General features: G+C 41.5%; 1 protein-coding gene across 4 annotated transcripts in view; it reads right to left on the minus strand.

The window, feature by feature from the left end:
- Nucleotides 1-27,167, minus strand: part of FANCL (FA complementation group L) — a 72,117-nt gene that overhangs the window by 12,565 nt on the left and 32,385 nt on the right. For all 4 annotated transcript variants that reach the window (XR_012883238.1, XM_075862990.1, XM_075862991.1 and 1 more), the window contains 5 exons: nt 23,210-23,278; nt 5,089-5,239; nt 2,764-2,847; nt 2,409-2,454; nt 583-664 (listed from right to left, as the gene is read on the minus strand). Coding sequence is in view for 3 of the 4 variants with exons in the window: in XM_075862990.1 (XP_075719105.1) it covers nt 583-664; nt 2,409-2,454; nt 2,764-2,847; nt 5,089-5,239; nt 23,210-23,278 (432 nt within the window). In the remaining variant the exon portion in view is untranslated. The remainder of the gene's footprint in view (nt 1-582; nt 665-2,408; nt 2,455-2,763; nt 2,848-5,088; nt 5,240-23,209; nt 23,279-27,167) is intronic.

Below are 27,167 nucleotides of genomic sequence, written 5' to 3' on the forward strand. Positions count from 1 at the left end.
CAAAATATACCCTACACCACAAAGATTGAATTTAAATGAGCTGTCCCTACCTATGCTATATCTTTTGTTGATATTGCTTCACTAGTGTCATTATTGATCTACATCTCTGACATTGTATAGTGTGAATTATATATAACTTTAGCCCCTAAACCCCTGAGGATGCAGAGATACGGCGAAAAACGTCAGGGAGGCTCTATTGTGTCATGGTTTAGACTTGCGCCCCTATCTTCCCAACATATGTCAGAGTATATCTGTGACTGTGTACACTGCAGACACACAATCTCAATAGCGATGTAATTCACGCTATACAATTTTGGTGCAGATTTTTACGCCGGTAATAAGGCAGAAAAATATGACTAAGGCTAAATTCACATCTTCAAAATTTTTTCCTGTAAAACTACGGAAACCAGACCACTAATTAAGGACAAAGGGTTCCATCGGGCGCCGATGGCATACGTCATGCAACATATCTGGCACATCGAAACGGAAAAATGAAACCCTATCCAGCCTGTGTAAAGTATCACCGATAACATACTAATATAATAATATATTAATATTTCAATCCACTTTTGGATAACTTACAGATTTCTCAAAATCAGATCTTGATGGGAAATTCGTTTCTAAAACATCTTTTAAGTTTTGCAGCAAACCAGCCTCTGGATCCCTAAAATTAAGAACAAGACATTTAAAGAGAATATATGGGTTCTGAGAAAAACACAAAAATCATTTGCAAAACAGTGGATCTCGCTCAGTCGCAAATCGGCAGACCACGTAAACTCACAGAGCAGGAGCACATCTCTGTCTCTAGAAGTGACATCAGCACAAGAACTGTGCGTCGGTAGCTTCATGAAATGGGTTTCCATGGTTGAGCAGCCGCACACAAGCCTAAGATCACCATGCACAATGCGAAGCGTCAGCTAGAGTGGTGTAAAGTACGTCACCACTGGACTCTGGAGTGATTAATCATGTTTCACTAACTGGCTGTCTGATAGCGAATACCAGGAGAACATTACCTACCAGAATGCATTGTGCCTACTGAAAAATTTGGTGAAGGAGGGATAATGGTCTGGGACTGTTTTTGGGTATGTGCTAGGCCTCTTATTTCCAAAGAAGGAATATCTTAATGCTACAGCCTACAATAAGACATTTTACACAATTATATTCTTCCAACTTTGTACAAAAGTTTAGGGAAGTTCCTTTCCTGTTCGATACACTAACTCACTGAACCATATCTTTATGGATTTACTTTGTACACAAAGCAAGGTCCATAAAGACATGGTGTGATGAGTTTGGTGTGAAGGAACTCGCGCGGCCTGCACAGAGCCATGACTCCAACCCCACTCCTTTGGGATGAATTGGAATGCCCATTAGCATATAAAGCGGGCTGGGTGGTACAATCGCCAAGGCAAATGTATGATCCCTGGAGAATCTTGTGCAAAATGTGTTGGTTCCTAATGAATAGGACCCATGAAAAGACTCGTCAGGCATTGTATGGTTGCCTCAGCATCAATATCCCCCAAAATGTTTCCTGCAACTTTTCATGCCCAATATCAGATTGGGCGAGAGAATTGAATGGTAGTTGCACTTTAAGAGATGTCAAGGCTTTTATTGAATAAGGAAAACTACTTGGCCTGCCGCTACCGCTCGGGTGATGCGCCACTTTTCTATTTACAATGACATGTCGTCCACAGGGACAAGTAAAATAAGGCCAGCCGATCATGGTCCACTATAGACATCATTACGCATGCCTGTAAACAAAGATTAGGGGTTGGACACGAACACCAAGGGAATAGTGAACAATGCAAAATTTGACAAGTTTATTATTTTCACATTTTGGCCTTGTTTAATAGTATTTGGTTTCCCTGGAAAACACTTTTAATGGGCTGCAAGATTAGTACATATGTGCTCCCATAGCCCTATGTACAGCATAAATTGCCATGTAGCCTTAGCATTAGCCCTCTCTCAGACAGGCGCATTGTACCTGTGTTTAAGTACAAATATGACTGATATAACATCCAGACCCCAACAGTTGTGCTGACCCAAATTCAGACTAGGGATCTTTGGTGTTGTAAGTTTGAACCAGTACAACCACATAGGTTTGGGGTCCAAGTGTTACATCCAGAATATGGATAGTTAAATAGGGGTACAATACACCCTTCTGAACAAGGCTTTACACTGCATTCACATGCATTGGTTTCGCTATGATGTTACATTGTAATATGTACGTTTTTCCACATAGCAAAGAGCCAGACGATATTCGAAATCTTTCCGGACTAAAAAATATTCGGCCAGTTATGGTGAAGTTCCTTACTCCATATTGTTCCTAACGTATTGGGATGTTTGAGAAGAACGATTCCACAAGTTTCTCTAGGTCTCTTATAGGTAAATTATCAGCAGTCAATACTTACCATAAATGTACGTTGCTATTCAGCTTGTCTTTTAAGGGCTGTACCACTAAAAATAAGTAATATAATTTGGGAGTTTTGTTAAAGGAACAGTCTTTTATTTTAATTAACTCCATATTTACATATCTGGTAAAAAAATAAATAGATAGATATATATGAGCGAGAGATAGATCGATAGATCGATAGATAGATAGATAGATAGATAGATTTAGAGATAGATAGGTAGATAGATAGATATGAGAGAGAAATAGATGATAGATAGATAGATAGATAGATAGATAGATAGATAGATAGATAGATAGATAGATAGATCAAAATGTGGACTCTTAGGTTTTCCTTAGTAAAACTCAAATACTACCATGGTCTGCTCCAAGGAAATAACATTCTGGAAGCATGCTTGGATGTCTTGGATCTAGGTCAATTGTAATGGACACATTGTTACCTGCAAGAGCAAAATAGCCTAAAAACATACTGTATGTAACAAAATAATGCACTCATTCAAATCATTGATGTCACAAACATTATTTAAAGCATTCTTATTGCTACAAAAATAAATAAAATGAGGCAGGAATGTGGGGTCCAAAAGAGCCTATTTGTTATATACTGTTTGATCATACATATTACTAATTCTCTAGTCTATAAATCTATAAAGGAATTGGACATTTTTATATATATATATATATATATATATACACATACACACTACCGTTCAAAAGTTTAGGGTCACTCAGAAATTTCCTTATTTTTGCAAGAAAAGCACAGTTTTTTTCAATGAAGATAACATAAAATTAATCAGAAATACACTCTATTCATTGTTAATATGCTAAATGACTATTCTATCTGCAAACGTCTGGTTTTTAATGCAATATCTACATAGGTGTATAGAGGCCCATTTCCAGCAACCATCACTCCAGTGTTCTAATCGTACATTGTGTTTGCTAACTGTGTTAGAAGGCTAATGGATGATTAGAAAACACTTGAAAACCCTTGTGCAATTATGTTAGCACCGCTGTAAACAGTTTTGCTGTTTAGAGGAGCTATAAAACTGACCTTCCTTTGAGCTAGTTGAGAATCGGGAGCATAACATTTGTGGGTTCGATTAAACTCTCAAAATGGCTAGAAAAAGAGAGTTTTCATGTGAAACGCGACAGTCTATTCTTGTTCTTAGAAATGAAGGCTATTCCATGCGAGAAATTGCCAAGAAACTGAAGATTTCCTACAACGGTGTGTACTACTCCCTTCAGAGGACAGCACAAACAGGCTCCAACCAGAGTAGAAAGAGAAGTGGGAGGCCCCGCTGCACAACTGAGCAACAAGACAAGTACATTAGAGTCTCTAGTTTGAGAAATAGACGCCTCACAGGTCCTCAACTGGCAGCTTCATTAAATAGTACCCGCAAAACACCAGTGTCAACGTCTACAGTGAAGAGGCGATTCCGGGATGCTGGCCTTCAGGGCAGAGTGGCAAAGAAAAAGCATATCTGAGACTGGCTAATAAAAGGAAAAGATTAATATGGGCAAAAGCACACAGACATTGGACAGAGGAAGATTGGAAAAAAGTTATGGACAGACGAATCGAAGTTTAAGGTGTTTGGATCACACAGAAGAACATTTGTGAGACGCAGAACAACTGAAAAGATGCTGGAAGAGTGCCTGACGCCATCTGTCAAGCATGGTGGAGGTAATGTGATGGTCTGGGGTTGCTTTGGTGCTGATAAAGTGGGAGATTTGTACAAGGTAAAAGGGATTTTGAATAAGGAAGGCTATCACTCCATTTTGCAACGCCATGCCATACCCTGTGGACAGCGCTTGATTGGAGCCAATTTCATCCCTCAACAGGACAATGACCCAAAGCACACCTCCAAATTATGCAAGAACTATTTAGGGAAGAAGCAGGCAGCTGGTATTCTATCTGTAATGGAGTGGCCAGCGCAGTCACCAGATCTCAACCCCATAGAGCTGTTGTGGGCGCAGCTTGACCGTATGGTACGCAAGAAGTGCCCATCAAGCCAATCCAACTTGTGGTAGGGGCTTCTGGAAGCATGGGGTGACATTTCTCCCGATTACCTCAGCAAATTAACAGCTAGAATGCCAAAGGTCTGCAATGCTGTAATTGCTGCAAATGGAGCATTCTTTGACGAAAGCAAAGTTTGAAGGAGAAAATTATTATTTGAAATAAAAATCATTATTTCTAACCTTGTCAATGTCTTGACTATATTTTCTAGTCATTTTGCAACTCATTTGATAAATAGAAGTGTGAGTTTTCATGGAAAATACAAAATTGTCTGGGTGACCCCAAACTTTTGAACGGTAGTGTATATGTATATATATTTCTTATTTTTAGTAAATTAAGCATCAACAACAATGGAGAAAAAGTGCACAATATTTGAAGAGGATGTATGAGACTAGAAAAAGGGTGCACTTTATTTTTTCAAGAAACAGCACCACCTGGGCTGTGTCTGTTATTGCAAGTGACTAGAAGTTAGCTGCATTAGCAGACCCAGACCATGGACAAGAGTGGCGCTGTTTCTTTAAACAAAAAAAAAACAACCTAATCTAATAACATGCAATACACTTGTAAGGTAGTAGTACTGAAAAGTATACCCATAGGATATCCTTTTACATGTACTGTTGTTGAAAAAATTAACCTGCATTATCCTGGTTTAAATATTGTAATTTCTCACCAATGGCAATTCTTCTCATAGTAGCTCTACGTGTGGGCTTTTCTGGTTCCAGTACCCATGTTTTTGTGTCAATTTCATCTAACGCATCCCAAAAACATTTCAGTGACTCCATGGTAGACAAAACCTGGTTGTATATGTCTTGTATGTTACTCTGTTAATAGAAAACACACAATTATTTAAATACATACATAAAAAAATGTATTGAGTAAAAATGCTTTAGAAAATAATTACAACAATTTTTTTTAAGGCTAGGTAAACCTTTGAAGTCAAAAGTTTTTTACTTTTTGAGACACTACTTCTATGTATCCTGTGTTCTATGTATTGCCGTCTAAGTGCTGGCCCATCCGTTTATGAACTTAGATGTGATCGATAATACGTACCATCGCTCGCCGGAGTAGTCAGTCCTGCAGACGTTATGGATTTGGCTTAGACGGCAAGATACAGCTAAGTAAAAAAAATGTTAACTAGAAAACCTATTTAAAAAATGACATTATACACAGTTCTATAATAAAATTAAAAAAACATATACTTCGAAAGATTTAAATGGCCTTTAAATATGAAATTTATCATAAAGTGCTGTAATTAACACAAAAAAAAATTAAAACTAAAACGGAATCAATATTAGTTTGAACATCTTTTGTCTTAAAAGTGGCACTCTAACTTTAAATAATACTTGCTCTACAGTCAGCAAAAATGTTTTTAGTCTCTGGGACTTAAATGGCCAAGCCTCAGCACAGGCCATCAATGCTTGATCGGTGGGTTGTCCGACCTCTGGACCCCCGATGAACAGCAGAATGAATGGACCATGGCGCTCCAGCTTTCCCCCACTTGATCTCTTCCTCTCTTTGACTGAAACTTAGAAATATATAATGAATTCTTCTATATGTAGCCTAGGAGATCAGCCATTTCCCCCTCCTCCTGCTGCTATGTCTGTTGAAGGAGCCTTCCCCCACTGCTCTGTCTGCAATAGGAGACAAAACATTTTAAGACCTGCCCCCTTGGTCATATTAAAGCTGGGCATGGAAGGGATCAGAAGGAATTTAAATGGCTTGTCAAGGTTCTGTTTTTTTTTTTGTAATGGCTGCAAATAAGATATATTAAAGGGGTTTTCCCAACATGGACATTTATGGCATATTTAAAGGGTATGCCAGAAATTTCTGAAAGATGCGGGTCCCAGGTCTGGACCCACACCAATAACGAGAGTGAGGGTCACCCGACTGCCGTTTCGTTTTGGTGTGGCGCCACTGACCTCAAATTCCAGATTAAGCCTTCTCTCTACTAGTCTCCACGTGGAATCTGCGGTCAGCGGCCACCCCATCAGGCTAGACGAGGTCTGCGTGACTCCCAGTTCTAGATATAGGTAGAACTGGGACCCACATAGATGAGTAATTTATGGCATATCCATAAATGTCTAAGTTGGGATAAGCAGTACCTACCTATCCTTTCCCATGGCGATCCAGTGCAGATGCTCCAGCGGCACTCCCGGTGATTGTTTACATGCATATAGCATGTGACCACTGCAGCCAATTAAAGGGCTCAGCGGTTGTGTGTTGTATTTCTGGCATTATGCCAGAAATACGGTTCGTCAGAGCCGAGTTCCACTAAGACCTAAGGCTGCAGCAGTCACATGCTTCGTGCATGTAAACAATCACCGGGAGAGCAACCGGGGCGTCATCACTGGGAGAAAGGATAGGTAAGTACTGCTTCTTCTGTTAGAGGGGTTGTCCCCAGATTAAAAATGATCTCCTAACCACAGCATAGGTGATAAAATGCTGCTCGGTGGGGGTCCGACCACTGGGACTCCCACGGGTCACAAGAACGGGGATCCCATCCGTCCCTATGAATGGAGCGTCAGGTCGCGTATGCACACTGTCTTTCGGATTGCCGGAGATAGCCAAGTACAGAGCTTGGCTATCACCAGCAGTGCCATAGAGAATGAATTGAGCAGCAGGGCACATGCGCGACCTGCCGCTCCATTCATTCTGAGGAACGAGACCCTCGTTCTCGTGAACTGTGGGAGTCCCAGTGATCAGACCCCCACTGATCAGCATGTTCTCACCTATCCTGTGGTCCTTTTAGTCTTGGGACTACCCCTTTAATTTATCTCATTTGCACCATTAGGAAAAAATATTGGAGCCCGGATAACCCCTTTAACACTTCTTCTCTGCAGGAATTCTACAAGACTGTTTAATTTAAGAACATGCAGATAATCCTGTTTATCTCCTGTTTACGGTTATCATTCGCTTCTAGGTTTAGTATCCATTTAAACCGTACATTACTCCTATAACAAAAAAGGTTTTCTGGTGAACATCAATATAAACATGTAAGATATGGCGATGCTCTATCATTGGAATATTGTTAACTATTTAAATGCAGAGACCACAAATATAGTAAATATCATTTGTATTTAGCATGTGGATTGAACAAAATGAGAAATAATTGCTCGAAACTTGAGTAGAAATGTAATAATTTTGTCAGGAACCTTTTTTCTTTTTTGGTAACTGTATACACCAATTACCACTCTGACCTCTTGTTTTCAGGTCTATTGGTGGAATTATCATTGCCTTCAGCATGTATCATCAATGAACGTAGACACTAAAGGAAGTGAGAGGGACTTCAGAAATGTTCTGGTGTCCTAGAACTACATTAATGGAAGTAGCACTTGTAACTAAATCTGAGCAAATACCTGTGTGAAACATGCAACAGTTATTACTTTGAAGAGGTTTTTTTTTTTCCTTAATACCTGAAAGGATATGATAATGTCAGTCACTTAACCACCATAAAAGCCCTCATCATAAGTACCAGTATTTTCCATTTTTTAATAATTTTCACACATCACTGGAATGTGATCTTATGCGCTTGAGGACACTTAAAATTAATAGTGTAATTTTCATAAGTCTGCAAAAGTTGCTTTTCATTTCTTTACCTTTTCTTTACCACCGCCATAAATTTGCTTATAATCACTTTTATTCCTATTCTAGTGAATACATTAAAGCGACAAAAGGAAAAATCCATTTGCAGCTGGTTTTCGATGGACCTAGATTAAAATGCAAGATATTTAGGATGGATGTACAAATAAAATGCTGTGAAAAAGTATCCCCCCCCCCCCCTATAATTTCATATTGGTCACACTGAATGATCTGTGATCTTAAGGGTACAAATCCACAAAGCGGATACGCTGCGTAAAAATACACAGCGTATCCGTAATGGAAACCGCAGGGAATTCCGCCCAAAAAAAAAAACGTATCAAATTGTTTGCTGCGAAAATACTGCAGGAATGCAAAAAAAAAAAAAAAGTTTATACTTACCACCTACACGTTGTTATGGCGACGCATCCCTCTGTTCTGAGTGCAGCCCGGCCTCCTCGGATAACACTGTAATTCATGTGACCGCTGCAGCCTTTGATTTGATGTTATCCCAGGTTGCTGGGCTTTACTCAGAATAGAGGATCGTGTCACTGGGAATACGGCCGGGAGTAAGTATAAGCTTTTCTATTTCTCATATGCGATTTTTGTGGCGGAATCGCAGCATTTCTGCCGCAAAAGTCGCAAAACTGGGCTATTTATTGCAGGTAAAACCGCAACAGCGTTTCACAGCATAAATGGACATGCTGCAAATTAAAATAACGCACTGCAGGTAAATTTATGAACTGAATCGGCAGTTTTTTTCCGCTGTATATGGATGAGATTTGTTCAAATCTTATCCACACTGCTGCTACTGTACTACGCTGCAGATTTTCCACAATGAAATCCGTTGTGGAAATTCCATTGCGGAATCCATTGCATTCTTTCATACTCATTTAAGGTGACGGTGGTTGTAGTCCCATCCCTATATCTATAACTCAAAGAGGACCTGTCACCCCTCCTGACATGTCTATTTTAGAGCCATGAGTAAGGACGCTGATAGTGTTCGAAACGCATAGGCTCCAGCACATACTACTTGAAACCACCTCGCTACTGCGTCTGTTTACATTTTATCCTTTTTTCATTACAATAAAAGTGGGAACATTGATTCCCTTTTAAATCACCAAATAGCGCTGGATCAATTCTCCTTTTTTCCTTCATGTCTATTTTAGTAAGTAATTGTTTTCTTCATGAAATAACAATTCCTGAATATATTTTCTTAGAACTCTGCGTTGTGCCATTCCTCTGTTATTGCTCCTAGAAATAAATTGACAACTGAGTGTTACTAGTTGGGTGTGTCCCTACAGTCCAATCAGTGCTCACAGTATCAGGCTTTATTCAGACGAACGTAAAATACGCGCGTGCAACGCGCGTGATTTTCACGTGCGTTGCCCGTAGCTATATTTGTCAATGGGGCCGTGCAGACATGGCAGCGTTTTTTGCGCAGCGTTGCTCCGTTGCCAAAAACTCACGACATGTCCGTTGATTCAGCGTTTTCAACGCATCACGCACCCATTGAAGTCAATGGGTGTGTGAAAACCACGCATGTCGCACGGAAGCACTTCCGTGCGAACTGCGTGTTTGCGCAACAGCTGTCAAAAGGATGAATGTAAACAGAAAAGCACCACGTGCTTTTCTGTTTCCGAACATCCAAACGGAGTGTCTTTGCGATTAGCGAACCCCGACAACCGAAGCTAACTTCACCGGGTTCGGCCAAACTCGTTTTGGCCGAACCAGGCAAAAAAATTTCGGGTCCGCGACGTCGGGAGACATTCACTGTGCATGGTGCTGAAAGAGTTAAACTGTTTCAGCACCATGGACAGTGACTTGCGATCCCAAAATACATGAACCTGTAAAAAAAAACGAAGTTCTGACTTACCGATTACTCCTGTCTCCTTCCTGCAGTCCGACCTCCCGGGATGACACTTCAGTTCAAGTGACAGCTCCAGCCAATCACAGGCCAAGCACAGGCTGCAGCCAATCACAGGCTGCAGCGGTCACTTGGACTGTCGCGTCATCCAGGGAGGTGGGGGCCGATGTCAAGAGAGGCGCGTCACCAAGGACGCGTCACCAAGGCAACGGCCGGGAAGTTCTCGGTAAGTAGGAACTTTATCTTTTTTTTTTACAGGTTTTTCGCTGTTGTGTTCGGCATTCACTGTCGAGGGTGCTGAAAGATTTAGCTCTTTCAGCACCTTGGACAGTGACGGGCGTCGACAAGCCTCATCTCTATGATGCCGGCTGCGCGAAAATCACGCAGCCGCGCATCAGACACGGATGACACACGCAGCTGTCAAATGGTTTTTGCGCGCGCAAAACGCCGCGTTGTTTGCGCGCGCAAAAACGCAACGCTCGTGTGAATCCAGCCTCATATTGTGAAGGGACACACTTCTGACAATGGGAATGGTAACAGCTAGTTGTCAATTTATTCATAAATTTCTAGAAATAATAACAGAGGAACAGCACAGAGTTATAAGAAAATATATTCCAGAACTGTTATTTCATGGGGAATATAAGTATTTACTAAAATATACATGTCAGGAGAAGTGACAGGTCCTCTTTAATATAAGGTGTACTTATGAGACAAAAGGAAAAGAAGTAAAAGTCCAAAACTTATTTTCTGGTTCTCTTTGGACAACATAGGACTCTTATTATGTCTTATGTAAAGCAAGTAGAGCATATAAACGTCTTGGTGACAGCGTGATAAGGTGGGGGTGCTCTGTTCAGAACATCCGTTCTTCTGTCCATAGGCAAAAGCCAAAAAGTTATTGTGTTGTGCAGTCAATGATACACTAAAAGCAAGACTAAATCGGAATGGCGGAGGAGAAGCAAAGTTGAAGTTTTAGATTAGTAAGGTCAAATCCATGACTTGTACACGATAAACCTACACTTTTATTAGAGAAGTCCATATACAGGGCAGTTATTCCCTAATATACCTCTATTTTCAGTTGCTCCCTTTTATCAGAAGCAACAATACAAATAATACATACAACAAGGCAACAATAGGAAAATCTATTCTCCCGATAGGATGGGAACCCCTCTGTCATCCCATCACCCCAACTCCCCCTTGTAATGCGATCGTGGGCTGCTGAAGCATTGTCATGGCAGCTAGGGGCCTACTGAAGCCCCATGTCTGCTATCTTAGTGCTCCTTTTAGGCCCTGCTTAATAGGAGACTGTTAAAAGTGCAATTCACAGCAATAAAATGTAAAAAAGGAAAAATATCAACTTCATAAAATTTTTAACTATGTACAAATTAAGTCTTTTTTTTAAAAAAAACACCTTTTCACATTTTTTCCATAAAATAACGTAAACCATAAAAAATATGAATAATTGGTATCAAAGAAAAAAGTAATCAAAAAGTACCCTAAAATGATGCCAATAAAAACTACAGCTTTCCCTGCAAAAAACAAGTCCTCGCACAGCTCCAGCAACAGAAAAATAAAATACGCACGCGCGCGCGCACACACACACACACACACACACTGTAAAATAAATCAGAGTGCCAGATGTGCCATTTCAGATCTATAACTTTATTTCAAATGTGTTAAAAAGAGCTCTCTTTTTCAATTCAAGTACCAACACACAAAAGATTATTTTCTTTTCCCTTTTTACAGCAAAAAATGTAAAAGCTGAAATGACACTCCTTTAAGCAAAGCTATCTTTTGACACATTCATTTCAATGAATAATCATAGCTCGTACAATGTCGCATTAATGATGGAAAAGGATAGTGTCATTTACAACAATCCTCTTTTCAGGCCTCCGTACTTTAGGGCATCTTGAGTTGCACGGCCCCATTAGTCATTTTCAGTCCACATATGTATCACAGTGATGCATGGTCAGGATGTTTGGGCAATTATTCTTATGGGGCACTAATATTGTTCGCGTTCAGCTTTTGTGACAAAGCTGCTAAACATTTAATGAATAACAAATTATCCCGTTAATTAAAATAAAATCTACAACTCAAATAAATGAATGCTTTAAAACTTGTCATTGAGAAGCACTTTGCATTTATTTGACTTGCACAGGAACAGAAGCAGCGGCGGCATCGCCCTTGGTGCTGATTTCTTACCACTCTAAATGTCTCCTCTGAGCCAGAATACACTGGCTGTTTCAGATCATGCTGTGAGACACCTGCACTGGCTAGTAGACTTGTCATGACGCACAAAACCCGACCATCTTCAGCTTGACATTGTGCAAGTTATAATTATTCATCCAAATGAATATGTCACTGCACCAGCGGCAGACCTCTCATCAGAGCAAAAGAAAAATACATCAAAACATTATCAACCCAGCAGGAAGACAGGGACCATAAGGAAAATTACCCAGTTTTAATATGGATGCCAGAAACGGCATCTATTATTTTTATTTTTTTTTAGAAGAAAAAAAATCTTCCAAGTTTTGAAGTCCGGTAGAATTAACAAAACCTTGCTATAGACAAAAGGAGTGGACATAAATAGCACAAAATCAATTATAACTTCTCTTCCTTTTATGTTATAAAGTCTATGCTTTATAGTAATGCAAGATAGGGCTGAATCTAATAGAATGAAGAAAAAATGATCATTTAGCAAATAACTGTTCAGCAAGTTGTCAAGCGCTGGTATCACATGTACTTTGTGATGTGAAGGATGGCAGCACGGCCTTCATGAATAGAAAACCTACATATTAGGCCTTATTCACATGAGCGTTTTTCCTGCGTTGCAGTTCCATGTGACATCTGTGTACGGTGCGCGTCTGGGTTTTTTCCGTGCGTATGTCACACGTTTTTTTACGTCAGCAAAAAAAAACGAAGGAGGTGTTATTCTTTTTCTCATGAATTATTTAGCAACTGTTGTGTGAATCACGGACTGCACACGGATGTGCGTCCGTGTGCTGTCCGTGATTTTCCCGCACCCATTGACTTCAATGGGTGCGTGATGCACAAAGTATAGGACATGCAGTGAGTTTCACGCAGCGGACGCACACTGCGTGAAAAACTCTGAATGGCCCCGTTGAATTACATAGGTCCGTGTGATGTCCGTTGTTTTAACGCGCGTAACACGGACGTGAAATACACTCGTGTGAATAAGGCCTTAAGCAAGAGAAACGAGTAAGAAGGAAACTACACACAATGGCTGCTATGTGAGCCTTTAGTTTCTACAAAATGTAAAGAAATATCCTAATGATCAATGAGTCGCAAAGTATAAACTGGCTAGAATCTGCTGCACAACTATACACAAGGCAATACAGATATGCACAAAGTAACTTTAGAAGAGGCCGATGGTTTACTTGGGTTATTAAAACCAAATTAGGGCTCATGCGGCAGCGGAAAGTCTGCAACTTTCAACGGAATTACTGCAGAAATTTTCTGCAGCAATTCCGGTGTGTGGAAAAGCCCTAACTTTATCTTTAAACAACTTGTTTTGCCCCGACGATAAGATTATTTGCACCTTCCGCGGTCAGCTGCTATATCTGTAGGAACCCATCAGCCAGTGTTCATTTCCCCTGAAGCAACGCCAAAGGGCAGAACTCCACGCTAAAAAAAAAATCACTTACTACTCATTACTACTAATCACTCACTACTTTAGCAAATTATTTTTTTTTTATTTTTTTTTACTATATAGTGCAGCATAGGTTATTATTAAAGAATAACATAGGGGCTCTTGATGTTCCATTTATGGGTTGTCTGACGAATCTAATATGATTCCTGTAATTCAGACATTTCACATTATGCCTCTGGCTTTGCAGAGGGGGCTGCGTCTAATCACCCTGCACATGCTCTGCAGAGTCCTATCTAAGTGCAGCAAGTTATAGATCAGTGACATAGAACTGCTGTTCTCTAGCTCCCACTGCAGTGTCTCCTGTATATTCCTATATAATGCAGCTTTGGCCTGTCTACTCTGCCTCCTGCTTGTGATAGGATTCTTCATGTCAGCGCTTGCAAGCAGGAGACAGTATGAAGCAGCATCTCATAGTGTGAGTCAGGTGAGTTTTAAAACTCTGCAGCTAAGCATTGTATGGACTCACCTTTTATACCACTGAACTACTGATCTCTTAGATTGGGAAGTAATAATCTCTTCGGCAGCACTCTATGCATGGAAGAAAACAAGGTGGGTGGAGATGGGTGGGGTCTCAGAGCTGCCATGAGGGATGTAATAGGTGATGATGTAATCCTGTAGTTTACAGGAAGTCATCTACACAGGGGAGACTGACTTCATGTCTACACATGAGAGCATGAACTATTTTTGTGATCAGACTGAGATCACATGACACAGCTGCCCACAATGAAAGGGTTCAAAATCTATAGATGCAACTGAGCTGGAAAAAACAAATAACTCTGCTAGAATATTACTGTTGACTTAGCATGATATGTGAAAAAAGTAGTAACAACATTGCACTGAACCAGACAACAAATAGAGATAGTTTAGGGTCCATTTAATGGTTCCTGGGCGACTGCCAAAACTTTCAGTGACAAGTCTTCTATTCAATCTGGGGGCACTTTCTATGTGAATGTTCAAAGATGTAGAAGAATGTAATAAGCAGATATTTAAGACATAAGTGAAGCTCCAAAGAGCAGTGCGCGAACAGGAAAAAAGAAAAGGAACACCGAAACTAATTAAGGTGGTATTTTAAAAACCATAGTAGGCGGCATTCTGAAGTGACAGCACGACGTCTGCCTTTGATCTTAAACTGCAAATCTGTAAAATTTCTACATTCACACAGAGGTTACCGGGAGAAAGGAGGGTGCGTCTATGAATGTGCAAGGTGGCGACATCCGCACAAAGGCATACGGTTCATTCATCAGCAGCAACTACTGTGCATTATGCTGTTCTATACAAGTCTATGGATATATGATAGATAGATAGATAGATAGATAGATAGATAGATAGATAGATAGATAGATAGATAGATAGATAGTAGGGCTGGGCGATTAATCAAATTAATTGGATTAATTCGCCCTCAAGGACTCTCACGATTCTATTTTTTTCGTAGAATCGATTCTTTAGTGACGCAGTCACGCCGAGCGGCAAGGGGAAGCTCCGCCCCGCTGCCTCGTCACTGCCTGGTCCGCCCCGTCCTGTGTCTGCTTCCCCATGGAACTGCTGCTCTGTACTGAACAAAATGATACAGTATGGAACAGCAGTTCCGTGGGGAAGCAGGGACCCCTAGTACATAGCCACACCGCCCTGTAGATTCTTTGTAGATCACACCACAACCCCCCTTATAGACCGCGCCGCTGTAAATAGCACCCGCTTGCAGATTGCACCACCACCCCCCTTGTACCTTGTAGATCACCCCCCCCTTGTAGATCGCACCACCCCGTCTTGTACCTTGTAGAACGCACCTACCCCCCTTGTAGCTTGTAGATCGCACCACAACCCCCCCCCCCCTTCCTTATAGATCGCGCCGCTGTAGCTTGTCAACCTCTAGCCGGGGATTCAGCTCCTAGTGGCAGCTACTGCGGCGCGCTCTACAAGGGAGGCGGCTGGTGCTGTGATCTGAAAGGGGGTGGGGGTGCGATCTACAAGGGTGGGGGGTGGTGCTGCTGCGATCTGCATGTGGGGGTAGGATCTACATGTGGGGGTGCTATCTACAAGGGAGGGGGTGGTGCTGCGATCTACAAGGTGGGGTATGATCTACGTGGGGGCACTATCTGCAAGGGGGTGTGGCACTGTCTACATGTGCACTGTGGCACTATGTGGGCACTGTCACTATGTGTGGGCACTGTGGCACTATATGTGGGAGCTGTGTCACTATATGTGGGCACTGTGTCACTATATGTGGGCACTGTCACTATATGTGGACACTGTCTATGTGGGCACTGTCACTACATGTGGGCACTGTGTCACTATATGTGGGCACTGTGTCACTATATGTGGGCACTATGTCACTATGTGTGGGCACTATGTCACTATATGTGGGCACTGTGTCACTATATGTGGGCACTATGTCACTATATGTTGGCATTGTGGCACAATGTCACTATGTGAGGGCACTGTGCCACTATATGTGGGCACTGTGGCACCATATCACTATATGTGGGCACTATGTCAATATATGTGGGCAATATGTCACTATGTGTGGGCACTATGTCACTATATGTGGGCACTGTGGCACTATATGTGGGCACTATGTCACTATATGTTGGCATTGTGGCACTATGTCACTATGTGTGGGCACTGTGGCACTATATGTGGGCACTGTGGCACCATATCACTATATGTGGGCACTATCTACCCTGACAAATGAAATCCATCCTTTTTTTAAATTTATTTATTTAATGGCCATGAAAGACGGACTGGAAATAAATGAGAATTTGGAGACATTGATGCAAAATAGACATGAAAAACTGACCATTGATCAGTTTTTAATGGCCATTTTTTTTCACTATCGTGTCACTATTGTAGCCTAAATGACTATGATGCCAGGAGTCCCGTTCACGTGTACCGTGATTGGGCCGCGAAATCCGGGTGACACATGGACCGTTTTTCACGGTTCAATCACGGTCGTGGGAATCTGGCAATATCGGAGACCGGTGGAGGTGGTGACGGGCAGAGAGGGATGTTAGTGCACGCAGCACATCATTGATTATAGATTCTGTTAACCTGTTCCCTGCTAGGGAACACAGAAGTTATAATCAATTAGATAGACATTTTTCCAATTCTACTTATGATAAAATAAAGTATTTGCAGAGGTTAAAAGTCGTGAAGTTACGTACAATAATTATAGCAATGTATGTTAAGAAGTTGATTATATAAGGAAAATTTATGAAATTATCTCTTGGTATTACTGATACATAAACAGAAAAAAAATAAGAAAATCGAGATTCAAATCGAAAATCGCCCAAAGTGTTGAATTTTTTTTTGGCCAAAATCGCCCAGCAAAGATAGATAGAGATAGAATCAATTGTAGGTTTTCTAGGAAAAAAAACAACAAATGTGTGAAGCTGATAAAAACATACCTGCGGAAAATAATTATGCAGTAATATTAATTGGTTCTGGGATAACCATTGTAACTTTAAAATATCATAACTTGAGACTAGAACGCTCTGGAAAACTAGTCATTTGGTCTAGGTGGTTTTCCCCACTGAAGTAAATACAGAAAAAACAAACAAATGCACAAAAATAGTCGGGATAGGGCACAGCATGCCCTAAATAAAGGGCAGTTTTATATGCATAATGTATATGAGATTTTTATAAATCCTATTCGCAACTCGATAACATCTGACCAATTTGAAAAAAATACGGAATTTAATGAGATTGAACCCAAAATGAAGCACATCTGCTAATACACTCGCCTGTATTCATAACTACTATAAACTTTAATGGAGGGTGACTGGCATGTGTGGGCACTCCTCTGCTATTCTTGTGATCGGTGGGGGATGATGAACCAGCATTATTTGCTATGTATAATACAACGTAGTCCTTGTGGCTACATCTCCACATACGCTATTACTATCTATCCTATATGAATACATACAATTACTACCATATGTTTTGCGGTGTAGCAGGCCGAGCTCCCAAACATCTGCATATTGCTTTGATCAAGGAAGCTAATATCTAGATGTAAGGAAACCCTCATGTTTTCATATAAAAATTTTATTGAATGGTAGCAGGCGGGCTATATGAAGTGAGGAGATCAAAAGGAAGAAATCAGTGGACATGTTTTCCCCAAATACATCTCGGAGGCGTGCTCCCCTTTTTATACCTTGCTAGAAGCAGATTTCATTATTTGGGGCTGGGCTATGCCAAACCACGAACTGCAAACTTAAGATGAGATATTAAAAATAAGAAAAAGTTGACAAAGTAACAGGATATTTACCATCTGGTATTTATTCTTCCATTCTATACATCTTACTATTACATTTTACTGTTTTGGAGAAGTAATTGCAGTATGACTGGCTGCCATGTTTGGTGCAGACCGGTTTTTAGTGTAGATCTGGAAAGGGGACATGCTAGTACATCAAAGTTATCCAAACACGAGAAAATAGAGCAGTTGAAGCCAATTCATATATAAAAAATGTTTAACTTTTATTCAACATATATCACAAACAATGTAAAAATACAAAAAGATAAGACTCTAGTAAGAAATGGCGGAAGTAGTAACAAGTATTGTTGCTGGTACATTTACATGGGGTAACAAAGTAACATGCAGTTGTTTATATAGAGTAGTGTATACCTCCCCTCACAAGGAGAAGATTTCCAACCTAGTGAGTGTGTAATAGGTCCATTACGCATATATACACAAAGGAGGATGAAGTAAAGTGACGGTGTATTATAAAACAATAAGCATGACACCAGCCTTACCCATGATCAGCAAACTAGGTGATAGTGTCCGCTCCTCCACATAGACCCCGACGCGCGTTTCGCCACAAGTGCTTCCTCAGGGGGATGTGTGTCACACATAGACCCCGACGCGCGTTTCGCCACAAGTGCTTCCTCAGGGGGATGTGTGTCACACATCCCCCTGAGGAAGCACTTGTGGCGAAACGCGCGTCGGGGTCTATGTGGAGGAGCGGACACTATCACCTAGTTTGCTGATCATGGGTAAGGCTGGTGTCATGCTTATTGTTTTATAATACACCGTCACTTTACTTCATCCTCCTTTGTGTATATATGCGTAATGGACCTATTACACACTCACTAGGTTGGAAATCTTCTCCTTGTGAGGGGAGGTATACACTACTCTATATAAACAACTGCATGTTACTTTGTTACCCCATGTAAATGTACCAGCAACAATACTTGTTACTACTTCCGCCATTTCTTACTAGAGTCTTATCTTTTTGTATTTTTACATTGTTTGTGATATATGTTGAATAAAAGTTAAACATTTTTTATATATGAATTGGCTTCAACTGCTCTATTTTCTCGTGTTTGGATCATTTCATGGAGCTGCCTAGGTGACATGGGGGGATGTTTGTATTATAAACAGTGTCCAGCCCCTATTACAAATGTATGTGGAGTCTATATATTGATACATCAAAGTTATGTGGCATCTAGCTGCCATTTTCAACATGTTCTCTTCTATAGCCTAAAGTTTTCAGTGTGGCAGAACGTGACTCATAAAACACCTGGCACTTCATACTTCAAAAGACTGTGCAGCAGCCGACGCCAGGTCAGGCCAAGTGATCGATGTAGAAGGATTTTTTTTTGGGGGGGGGGGGGCAAACTGTTGCAGATGTAACATTTCATTTATTTTGTGCGACTTCTGATTTGGCGGTAGCATTCCAGAATATATTGGTCTGGAATCACATTCACATTGTCCAAATGTGACATGACAAAACTGCACGTAATTGGGCGGCTTATTGTTTACAGGTTCTCTGTGCGAATACAGCTTTAAAAGATAATTCCAGTCTCTGGCATTTTTCACTTATCCACTGGATAGGTAAAAAATGCTAGATCAGTAGGGGTATAACCGCTGGGAACCCCACCGATCACCAGAATGGCGGACCCCCTACCGATCGCCAGAATGGCGGACCCCCTGGTTCCCCAAATGCGAGACGGCAGCTAGGAGGAGTTTTAATGGAGCTGAGGCTTGGCATGTGTGGTGCCGCTCCATTCAAAGTCTATGTGGCTGACAGAAACAGCCGAGTACAGCGCTATCCAGGAAATAAGTGAAATATGTGGGAGGCTGAAACACCCCTTAAAAACACAACATTGGATAACTATACAGGGCTACATTACATTATTTAATCCCCTAAGGAGGCATTGAGGACACAGCTATTTTTTTTTTGGTGGGGGGGGGGGGTTTATCAATGCGTTTCGAGGGCCATAACTTTTAGTTTTTCCGTTGACGTAGATGTATAACGGCTTAATTTTTACAGGATGAGTTGTATCTTGGCACCATTTGGGACACATCTTTTAATGGCACACATATAGGGTTTGTTCACACAGTCCGGATACGCTGCGTAAAATTATTCGATCTAGAACCGGCAGGGAATTCCGGCTGAAATACCACACCAAATTGTGGTGCAGATTTTCAGCCAGGATCAACGCTGCACAGCTGGGGAAAAAAAACGGCACTACTTGCCTCACCGATGCTGCTATCGCGACGCGTCCCTCTGTTCTCCTAGCAGCCAGTCTCCTGTGATGATACTGCTGCCCATGTGACCACCGCAGCCTGTAATTGGCTGCAGCAGTCAAATGGGATGAAATGTCATCCAAGGAGGCTGGGCTGCACGGAGAACATACCGACGCTTTGACAACGCAAGGGAAAAACCGTACCAAAAGTGCAATGACTCCTTAGCAAATTGACATGCTGCGGATTTGTTTCAATCTCATCCACTTTGTTGCTACTGTACTACACAGATGATTTTCCAAAATAAAATCTGGTGCGGAAAATCCGCAGCTAATCTTCCAAGTGTGAACATGCCCATGATGTATCAAAAAACTTCTATTAATTTTATTATGATTTTTTTTTGGGGGTGGGGGGTGTATGGAAAAATAACAGTTTTCACCATGCAGTATGGACGCAGCCTAGTTTTGGCCTCAAGGCTCAGAGCCCATTTTTCAAATCTGACATGTTTCACTTTATATGGTAATAACTTCGGAATGCTTAAACCTATCCAAGCGATTCTGAGATTGTTTTCTCGTGACACATTGGGCTTTATGTTAATGGTAAAATCTGGTTGATAAATTCAGTGTTTATTTATGAAAAATAGCAAAATTTAGAGAAAATGTTGAAAAACGGCCGAAAAATCGGAATCAGAATGCCTCCAAACATCTGCCCATTGATTTCAATGAGAAAAACGGCGCTCTGTTCTGACGGGGCATTTTTTTACATGTCCGTTTTTCGAAACGGCTGCGTAAAAAAACGGCCACGAAAAAGAAGTGCATGTCACTTCTTCAGCCGTTTTTCATAGACTCTATAGAAAAACAGCTCCAAAAACGGCCGTTAAAAAACACAGCGAAAAACGCGACTTTGAATAAAAAACTTCTGAAAATCAGGAGCAGTTTTCCCTTGAAAACAGCTCTGTATTTTCAGGCGTTTTTGATTTTGTGTGTGCACATACCCTAAGGTAAAATAGTTAGGCCTCATGCATACGACCGTAGCCGTGTGCACGGCCGTGATTTTCGGGTCGGCCGGCTGCGGACTGTCAGCCGCAGGCCGCCCGCAAATCGCGGGACATGCACATGGCCGCGGCCATTGTTTTCAATGAGCCCAGACCGCAGAACCGGGCCGTAATAAGACATGCCCGTTCTTTCTGCGGTCCGGGCTCCCGGGCCGTGCACGGACCGCAAAAACTACGGTCGTGTGCACGGCCCCTTTCAAAAGAATGGGGCCGCAATTCTCCCGTGGATTTTCGGGGGAATTGCGGCCGCAAAAACACGGTCGTGTGCATGAGGCCTTACTAGTTCACATTTCCCATATGTCTACTTTAGATTGGCATCGTTTTTTGAACATTCTTTTATCTTTCTTGGACGTTACAAGGCTTAGAACATAAACAGCAATTTCTCATATTTACAAGAAAATTTCAAAAGCCTTTTTTTAGGTACCAGTTCAGTTCTGAAGTGACTTTGAGGGGCCTATGTATTATAAATCACCCCGTTTTAAAAACTAGACCCCTCAAAGTATTCAAAACAGCATTTAGAAGTTTCTTAACCCTTTAGGGGTTTCACAGGAATTAAGTAATCTGTGGGTGAAATTTGATAATTAAATTCTTCTTGCAGAAATTCAATTTAAATCCATTTTTTTCTGTAACACAGAAGGTTTTACCAGAGAAACACTACTAAATATGTATTGCCCAGATTCTGCAGTTTTTAGAAATGTCCCACATGTGGATCTAGTGTGCTAGTGTACTAAAGCACTGGCCTCAGAAGAAAAAAAAAAAAAAAAAAGCACCTAGTGCTATTGTCATTTTTGTTTTTACTACGTTCACCATGTGGGGAAAAAAATGTGCTTTATATTAGGGGCACATATTTATTTTATATTAGAAGTCGTTACTGTTGCAGTGATACTAAATGTATGTACCTTTTTCTCCGATTTTTTTTCTCCAATAGAAAGCATTTTGTAATGGAAAACGTTTCATTTTTTATAGATTTTTTTTTTTTTTATTACTTTGGATTTTAGTAGTACAGCGTACTGTGCCAGCCAGAGGTAGGGCCTAATAGGCATACACAGATCTCAAACCTGGGGGCTATTGACATTTAAGGGGTTAAGCGGCCAGTATCAGTTATCTTCGATCCCGGACATTGCAGCAGCGTGTCAGCTGTAATATACGGCTGACACCCACTCTGTAAATGTACAGCGCATGGCACCAAGGGGTTAAAGCTTACCTCCAGTAGGAATAAAAACAAACCCAAAAAAACTTCACAGTGCTCAAATCCTCATGTTTTGTACTTTTGCGGAGCATTTCCCTTCAAAGCTCAGCATTTGTGCTGCAGAGCTCTCCTTCCAAATTCGCTAACATGAAGGTATTATCTTTGTCAATTATGTAACATAAACAGTGGAGCTGCAAACCAGTCACCAGTCACTCTTTCTACAAACCATCTCTCTATGTCCCTGCAGCTGACATCATTGTTGAACAAACCATTGCACACATATAATAAAAAGAAAAACAGTCATCCTATCAACCATCCTTATTTTCTTTTTAGATGAAGCAGAGACCCACAACAGAGTTAAAAATAGTGACTGCAGCCAGACACAGTGCCAGTTGCATTCATCTCATTGGTGCCAAAACTGAGCTTTGTGGGGGGCACAACGGTTATTGGGCACAAGGTAAAACAACAAAATAATAAAATTATAAATAATAACATCATAAAAAGTGTCTCTGTTTTTAAGCCCCTTTAACTCCAACTTTCAGTTCATAAATGCATGACAGAAAAATGGAAAACATAATAAAAAAGCTCTACTGTACACTTATGCTAAATTAAAACCTATGTACACTTTTACAGCTCCATGGCACCCCTCCTCTTGCTAGCCATACATACTGTAGGAGAAAAGGCAGATCAGGTTACATACCGGGTTTGTTTGTAATCTGTAATTATAGAGACACATAGGTCTGCATAGGAGCTGTATACCCAAAGCAGTAGGCTATTTTTCATCGAGACTAATTTTAAAGTTGATTTATTGCTTTATTTTACAATCTGCCTGATTTACCAGCCAAAATTTCTGAATTTGTCTGTAAGGTATGTTTTCTACCTCAAAACACAGCTATAAATAAGAGTACCCCTTTCATATAGCTAGAGAAAACAAAGTAGAAAACGTGCTTTGTATATACAAGCATTACATATTCTTACCTGTGGTGTCCATGAGATGGAAAATTCTACTGGTAAGTCTACACAACAGTCTGGAGCTTTATAGGGGTACTAAAAAGGAAAACATTTTAAATGTAATGAGTTAATCCAAACAAAAATTATCAAATGACAGGAAAGAAGCAGCAAGGAAATATAACAGTAGAAAGTAAACAATTAAACGTCTTTAACCCCTTAATGACCAGCCTATTTTAGACCTTAATGACCAAGCTATTTTTTAAATTTTTCAATCGTCGCATTCCAAGAGCTATAACTCTTTTATTTTTGCGTCGACATAGCTGTATAAGGTCTTGTTTTTTGCGGGACAAGTTGTATTTTTTAATAGCACCATTTTGTGGTACATATTATTTATTGATTAACTTTTATTAACTTTTTTTGGGGGGGGGAATAGAAAAAATCTAAAATTTCGCCACTCTTTTTTGCGTCCTAAATCTACGCCGTTTACCGTGTGGTATAAATAACACAATAACTTTATTCAGCGGGTTGTTACGATTGCAACGATACAAAATTTGTATAGTTTTTGTATGTTTTACTACTTTTAGGGTATGTGCACACACACTAATTACGTCCGTAATTGACGGACGTATTTCGGCCGCAAGTACCGGACCGAACACAGTGCAGGGAGCCGGGCTCCTAGCATCATACTTATGTACGATGCTAGGAGTCCCTGCCTCTCCGTGGAACTACTGTCCCGTACTGAAAACATGATTACAGTACAGGACAGTGGTCCTGCAGAGAGGCAGGGACTCCTAGCATCGTATATAACTATGATGCTAGGAGCCCGGCTCCCTGCACTGTGTTCGGTCCGGGACTTGCGGCCGAAATACGTCCGTCAATTACGGACATAATTAGTGTGTGTGCACATACCCTTACACAGTAAAAACGCTTTTTTTTCTAAATGATTTGTTTTTGTGTCTCCATGTTTGAAGAGCCGTAACGTTTTTATTTTTTCGCCGATGCGGTTGTATGAGGGCTTTTTTTTTTGCGGGATGACTTGTAGTTTTTATTGGTACCATTTTGGAGTAGATGCGATTTTTTGATCACATTCTTTTAAAGTCAGGATTCATAGAAAACAGCAATTTTTCTGTCGTCTTTTATTTAATTTTTTATGGCGTTCACCGTACGGGTTAAGTGATGTAATAGATTTATAGTCGGGGTCGTTACGGACGCAGCGATACCAAATATGTGTAACTTTTTTACTTTATTTTGTTTTTTTAATACTAAAGCAGTTTGTAAGGGGAAAAAGTGGGTTTTTCATTTTTTTTTTCACATTTTTTTTTATTAACTTTATTAAACTTTTTTTTTTACTTTTTTACTAGTCCCACTAGGGGACTTTAATATGCGATTCTGCGATCGCTATTATAATACACTGCAATACTTCTGTATTGCAATGTATTATGCCTGTCCGTTGAAAACGGACAGGCATCTGCTAGGTCATGCCTCCGGCATGATCTAGCAGGCATTCATTACAGGCAGACCTGGGGGCCTTTATTAGGCCCCCGGCTGCCATTGGAGACCCTGACACTCGGCGATCGTATCGCCGGGTGTCGGAGAGAGGGAGCTCCCTCCCTCTCTCCAAAACCACTCAGATGCGGTGCTCGCTATTGAGCACCGCATCTGAGAGGTTAAACGGGTGCGATCGATACTAATATCGATCTCACATGGCAGAGCAGGGATGCCCCCAGCCCTCAGCTGCCTCTGGCAGCTGAGAGCAGGGAGATTTGACAGCTCCCTGCTCTGTTTACTTATTCCGATGCCGCAACGTAAAAAGTCTATGGCATCAGAATAAGGCCCGTTAGTGACCGACGTAGAAACACGATGGGACGGTCACTAACGGGTTAAAGGGGTATTCCCAGAATCAAAAATGATCACCTATCCAAAGGATAAGTGATAGTTGTCTGATCACTTGGGGGCCCCACCGATCGTGAGTAAAGAGGTCCCGAACACTTGTTTCTCCTCACTGCAACCTCAAAGTGAGGAGAAGCTTGAATGAAACGGCAGTCAAGCATGCGCCCGCCACTCCATTCAATGTCTATGAGAGTGATGGAAACAGCCGAGCGATGCACTTGCCTGTTTTCGGCATATTTATAGACTTTGTATAGAGCGTCAATGCGCATGCTTGAACACTGCTCCACTCAATGTCCGCTTAACTGCGGTTGAGCAGTGAGGGGGAACAGGGGGTTTGGGACCCCCGTTCTCGTAATCGGTGGGGGTTCCAGCAAATCGAAAATGATCACCTATCCTGTGGATAGGTGATAATTTTTTATTCTGACAAAATCCCTTTAAGGGTAATTTCACACCACGTTTATAATGAACTGTCGCCTTATTCATCAGTAAAGCCTCCAGACATACAGTCGTGTCAGATTATTATGACCAACTCCTACTTTTGACGTCTGCAGGGCATAGCCCATGAAGGAAATGATGTGTCGTGGGTTGGCTTGGTGGGTATATAAGGTCTGCGATAGGCTGTCTGAACACAAATCACTCGTTGTTGCCAAGGGTTGAAGGGGTGATTTATCAGAGTTGCAAAAAGGGATGAATATTGGCTTTCAGGCCAGGGGTGACAGTATTTCTCAAACAGCGCAGTTTGTGAACTGTTCGCGTGCTGCTGTGGTGAAAGTGTATCGTGAGTGGACAAATAGCACCATTGAGAATAACCGACGTGGAAACTGCAGAGCACCACATGCCATTGATGTGAGAGGTGAACGTCGGCTACAAAGGCGTGCGAGGGCCGAACGAGTGGAGTAGCTCACCGTGAAAATCAACCAGGGGGCTACCAGATGTGTGTCTAAAACAGTTCAGCGAACCCTACTGCATATGGGGCTTCGAAGAAGGCGGATGGTCACTGCTCCTATGCTAACAAAGCTGCATCGGAAAAAAAGCTTACATTTGCACGGCACTATCGGAATTGGACCACCGATGACTGGCAAAGGGTTGCCTTCTACGATGAGTCACATTTTCTGCTTCATCGAACGGATGGACATTGGCGTGTCAGGCGAGAAACAGAGAACAAACACCCTTCAACCGTTGTAGGAAGAACACAAGCTGGTGGCGGCAGCATTATTGCCTGTGGAATTATTTCATGGCATTCTCTGGGCCCATTCATCCATGAGGAAGGCACTCTGAACCGATTTGGGTATAAATCCATCGTTGCAGATCACGCCCACCCATACATGCGGTTTGTTTTCCCTGGTGCAGTTGGAATCTTCCAGCAAGACAATGTGACATGTCACACGGCTAGAAATGTCAGACAGTGGTTGGAAGAGCACGACCAAGACATCCAAGTACTTCCCTGGCCCCCTAATTCGCCAGACTTGAACTCAATTGAGCATCTGTGGGACCACTTCGATCGTCTTGTTCGAAGTGGTCCCACACTATGATCTTCCCCCACGCACCCTCCAGCAAACGTGGGATGCACTGCAGACAGCATGGCTCCAGATACCTGAGACAACCGACCAGCACCTTGAGTCACTTCCAGCCTATCTAGCTGGTGTCCGTGCTGCAAACGGCGGTTATTCTGGCTATTAGCTGGTAAGAGCTTTTATGACATCCCATTCTAAATTCATAGGCATTAATATGGAGTCATCCCACTCCCCCTTTGTAGCTAAAACAGCTTCCACTCCTCTGGGAAGGGTTTCTACAAGATTTTGGTGTGTGTCTATGGAAATTTTTGCCCATTCATCCAGAAGAGCATTTGTGAGGTCAAACACTGATGTCGGACGAGAGGGCCTGGCTCGCAATCTCTGTTCTAGTTCATCCCAAAGCTGTTCGATGTGGTTGAGGTCAGGGCTCTGTCAGTCAAGTTCTTCCACACTAAACTCACCTAACCATGTCTTTATGGACCTTGCTTACTGCACTGGGGCAGAGTCATGCTGGAACAAAAAAGGGCCTTCCCCAAACTTGGAAGCATACAATTGTCCAAAATGTCTTGGTATGTTCAAGC

The sequence above is a fragment of the Rhinoderma darwinii genome, chromosome 4 (assembly GCF_050947455.1).
Source record: "Rhinoderma darwinii isolate aRhiDar2 chromosome 4, aRhiDar2.hap1, whole genome shotgun sequence".
In the NCBI taxonomy this organism is placed as follows: Eukaryota; Metazoa; Chordata; class Amphibia; order Anura; family Rhinodermatidae; genus Rhinoderma; species Rhinoderma darwinii.